Raw genomic sequence first — 4,615 nt, 5'->3', positions numbered from 1 at the left:
TTTTTAAAAATTTAAAATTTAAAATTTAATGTGAAATAATTGAACGAAAATTTTTTATTTTATTATTTATTTTTATTGAGTTAAATAACTAACACATTATACACATTGTCAACATTTCCCATCGTTCTCTAGCGAGATTCAAAAAAATTTGTTCCTTATAATTAGATTGTTACTGGTGCCGTCAGATTTTCCATGACCAAGAAGAGATCATCATGGTCATGCAAAGGAAAGAGAATATGGAAATGAATGATCCCCAATTCCCCATTACCATTGCATGTTGATATTTTACCAAACATGTGAGAATTCAATTGCATCAACTTCATTTTTAAAACACAATTTTGTTTGTCCCTATCTATCTTTTGAATTTTTTACTTTTTGTTGGAAGATGGAAAAAATATGAAAATGGGTACGGGATATGACAAGAAAGTGTCGATATTATAGTATCATTTTTACCTCACTGTTTTCGTCTATGTACGAGCCTAAACGACGATTTAGTGGCAATTCAATTTGGCATGGTGATTTTTGTTTGAAGTTTGAACAACAAATTATCCGTAGAAGCGCATTTTTCTTTCTTAGACACTGAAATTGATTTGATTATTGATATGTAGAAGTAGGGGAGTACCAATTAAATTCATAATATTTTTAAGTATTTAATTTGCAACAATATATTGGCATTTTATATAAATATATAATTGTGTATTGGGTTATATTAACAAAAATAATTAATTTTTAAATTTATTAATTAAAATATATCTAAATATATAAATATAATTAGATGATAGTATAAATATTAATATATTAACATTTAAGTATTTAACTCAGAGTTAAATTCTAAAATGGTTCTTGAGATTGGTGTTATGCACTAAAATCGTCATTGAGATTTTAATTGTATCAATTACGTCTCTGAAATTGACAAAAGTGCACCACATTAGTTCCTGATCCAATTTCCATTAACGACGTGATGACATGGCTTGATGACGTGGGCTGTTAGTGACATGTGTCACTCCATGATTTAGCCACATATAATAGTATGATGATGTGTTGACCAATGATACGTGGCATGCTGACGTGAATGGTTGTGTCATGTGTCACAGTACTATTTGGCCACGTGTCTGTTTGTGCCACATGTTGCAACAATATTCGTCCACGTATCATTCATTATGTCAGCATTGTAAATGCACCAAATTAGTTCCTCACTTTGCGTTAAGTGACTCATTTTAGTCCCTGAAATTGATTATTGTGCACCAAACTAGTTCCTTCACTATTTTTCTCCTTTTTTCTATAAATTCAAAATTCTCAGTATCTTTAAATCCATTAATTTTAATTCTATTTTTCACATATTATTTAAATATAAATACTTTTATAAAATATTTTTTCTCTTGCGGGTACTCTAACCGCCGTCTTGGAGTTGACATAAAGATATTTCAAGCACTTCCATTACCATCTCCAACCTCTTTCATCTAGACTAAAGAGGTCGGAGATGGTAGTGATGATACTTAAAGTGTCTTTAGTTTAACCTATTTACATACAACAAAAATGTGTATTTCATAAGAATCGAAAAAAAATGTATATTTTAATTCTTAATTTTTTGTTAAAAACATATTTTTTTATGAAAAATGTGTCTAATCAATCATATAATTTTTTTTATAATAACATACTTATATATTACAAAATTTATCAATGTTAAATTATTATAAAAAATTATATAATTAAAATTAAAATCTTAACATTTTTTATAAAAGCACTTGTATTTAAACGACATGTAAAAAAATAGAATTGAAACTAGTGCATCCAAGATATTGAAATTTTAAAAAAAATAAAAAAAACTGGTGAATGAACTAGTTTGGTGCACGACATTCAATTTCAGGAACTAAAATGAGTCACTTAATGCAAAGTGAGGGATTAATTTAGTGCATCTACAATGATAACATAATAGATGACATGTGGACGAATATTGTTGCGACACGTAGTACAAACAGACACGTGGCCAAATAGTATTATCACACGTGACATAACTATCTACATCAGCATGCCATATGTCATTGGTCAACACATTATACCATTATATGTGGCCAAATTATAAAGTGATACATATCACTAACAATCTACGTCATCAAATCATGTTATCACGTCGTTAATAAAAAATAGATCAGAAACTAACGTAGTGCATTCTTGTCAATCTCAGTAATATAATTAATATAATTAAAATCTCAAAATAATTTTAGTGTAGGATACCAATCTTAAAGACCATTTTGAATTTAACTGGTTTAACTCATCTAGCACAATTTTATTAAAACAGTTTTTTATTATTTTATTTCACATTATTGATAAACAGTGTGGCAATTCACATGCAGCAGCAACTCTCAATTCTCAAAGTGTCACCGTCCCAGGCCCATTGAGAACTGCTTCGAAACTTCAGCTTGAAATTTTTGGTTACTGACATAAATAAAAACCGTGGGCCAAATATACAGGAAATATATTCAAGATAAATGCTACGGTGTTTTCATATGTGCCTAAATTACTTAAAAAAAAATGGATAATATTTAATAAATTAAATAATTTAAACACCACAATAAAAATATTATAAAATTTATTTATATCCAAAAAAACTCTTAAAAAATATGACGTTTATCCTTTTTGTTTTTAAGAAGATTTATTATATTAAAATTTTTAAATTTTATAAAAATAAAATATAGAGATTCTTTTATAATATTTTTAAAATTTTATTTGTTTAAATAAAAATAATAAATTTGATTAAAATAAAATTTATTTATTTTATTTTTATAAAATGTAAAAATTTTAATATAATAAAAAATTTTTGAAACGAAAACATCCAAGACAAAATTCTTTAAAATTCTATTTGGACGTATACTCTATTTTTAGTATTGGAATTCACAGTAAAATTATTGTTCATCGGAATGACTCTTCCTAAATAAGAGACTATCTTTTTAACCCTTAAATAAAAATCTTGATTCACAGTGAACTAATTTTTAATTTAATCTTCTCATATTAGAAGATATTATAAAGGAAAAAAAGATTCCATGGGCAAACAATTTAAAATTAAAAGAAAAAGTTTTAACAATGGATGATATCATCATGAAACTATTTCAGTAAATTAAAATATTATCTTCCTTATTTTTTCGAAATCTGTTCCATCTCAACTCTTGTTTATCTTGTTCTATTATGTCTGGTAGAAACAAAAACAAAAATGTTGGCTTAAAACTATCAGCATGCAGTGGTAATTGGGTTAGACCAAATACGAAGACTAGTGTAGTATCCTTATCCACATTAAATCTTTTATATATACGTTAAAATTAATTACTAAAATTAATTATTCATATATAATATATATTAAAAAAATTTAATTATATATATTTATATATAAATATATAATAATTATTTTTTAAAATACAAATAACATTTTTAATAGTCAATTTTTATAATTATGATACAGTAATTTTAATGATATTTTAAAAGTATTATTAATATTAAAATAATATATTTTTATTATTAAATAATATTTTTTAAGAATATTATTTAAAAATCACTAAATTATATAAAAAATGACTTTAATTTTAGATAATTACCATAACATATAACATAATTATACTAAATTTCAGAAAATATCCATATATATAATATAAAAAAGATAAAAAATAATCAACTCAAACAATTTAAATTCATCTTATTTAATATTTATTTATTATAAAATATATTAAATAAAATAAAAGTATAAAATTTAATAATTTTTTATTGATATTGTTTTTTTTGTTACCCAACATTTTTCTATCCATATATATCCACCACTTATTTTAATTATTAGTGGGACCTCCGCACGAAGGAACCATGCAGTTTCCTTCGATCCCACTATGTAGCAAAGTTGCGTAATCTTTGTCGAGACATCTATTTTATCTATATATCTATATAGGGACAATTGCTTCTCTGGTCAGGAATGCAATTTGTAGCTAATAGTCTCCCCCAAAGTAAAGCTCTAGTTTAGTTTCTTTAATTCCAAGTTATATATGGCAACAGCCGAGAGTAGTAGAAAAATTCTGAAACCATCCAAGTGGTTCTCCAAGAAAAGTAGTAGTAGCCTCCACCGAACATCATTAACGGCGTTAAACCTAAGCACAACTCCAACTACTACTAGAGACATAGAAAATGAAGCCATGAGGGAGGTTTTCCGTCACTTTGATGCTGACGGAGATGGAAAAATCTCTGCCTTTGAGCTCAGGTCCTATTTCGGATCCATTGGAGACTACTTGTCTCCCGACGAAGCTCAAGGCCTCATCCAAGACCTGGACTCCGATGGCGACCATTTGCTGGACTTCGAGGATTTCATGAAGCTCATGAGCATGAACAACGATGATGATCTGAGGAAAGCTTTTGACATGTTCGTGTGGGAGAAGGAGAACACGGAAGCTTCATCGTCGTCATCGTCAGGTAGTATCACCCCGAAAGGTTTGCAACGAATGCTGCAGCGACTTGGTCTTGAAAGCTCATATGATGACTGCGTCGTTATGATTGCTGCCTTCGACACTGATCATAACGGTGTCCTTGATTTCAACGAGTTTCATCACATGATGATTTCCTAATTAATTACTTTTTCGTCTTA

General features: G+C 27.6%; 1 protein-coding gene across 1 annotated transcript; it reads left to right on the top strand.

The window, feature by feature from the left end:
* The first annotated feature begins 3,721 nt into the window (after positions 1-3,721).
* Positions 3,722-4,615, top strand: LOC112800652 (probable calcium-binding protein CML41). The gene has a single exon (XM_025843005.3). It carries the CDS (start codon positions 4,023-4,025, stop codon positions 4,593-4,595), a length of 573 nt encoding a protein of 190 aa, XP_025698790.1. The 5' UTR covers positions 3,722-4,022; the 3' UTR covers positions 4,596-4,615.

This window comes from Arachis hypogaea, chromosome 5, assembly GCF_003086295.3.
Source record: "Arachis hypogaea cultivar Tifrunner chromosome 5, arahy.Tifrunner.gnm2.J5K5, whole genome shotgun sequence".
In the NCBI taxonomy this organism is placed as follows: Eukaryota; Viridiplantae; Streptophyta; class Magnoliopsida; order Fabales; family Fabaceae; genus Arachis; species Arachis hypogaea.
This window is presented reverse-complemented; position numbering and strand designations above follow the sequence as displayed.

Bases quoted from the DNA above. Each gene is read 5' to 3' on its own strand.
- LOC112800652 (XM_025843005.3), top strand. From the start codon at position 4,023: ATGGCAACAGCCGAGAGTAGTAGAAAAATTCTGAAACCATCCAAGTGG.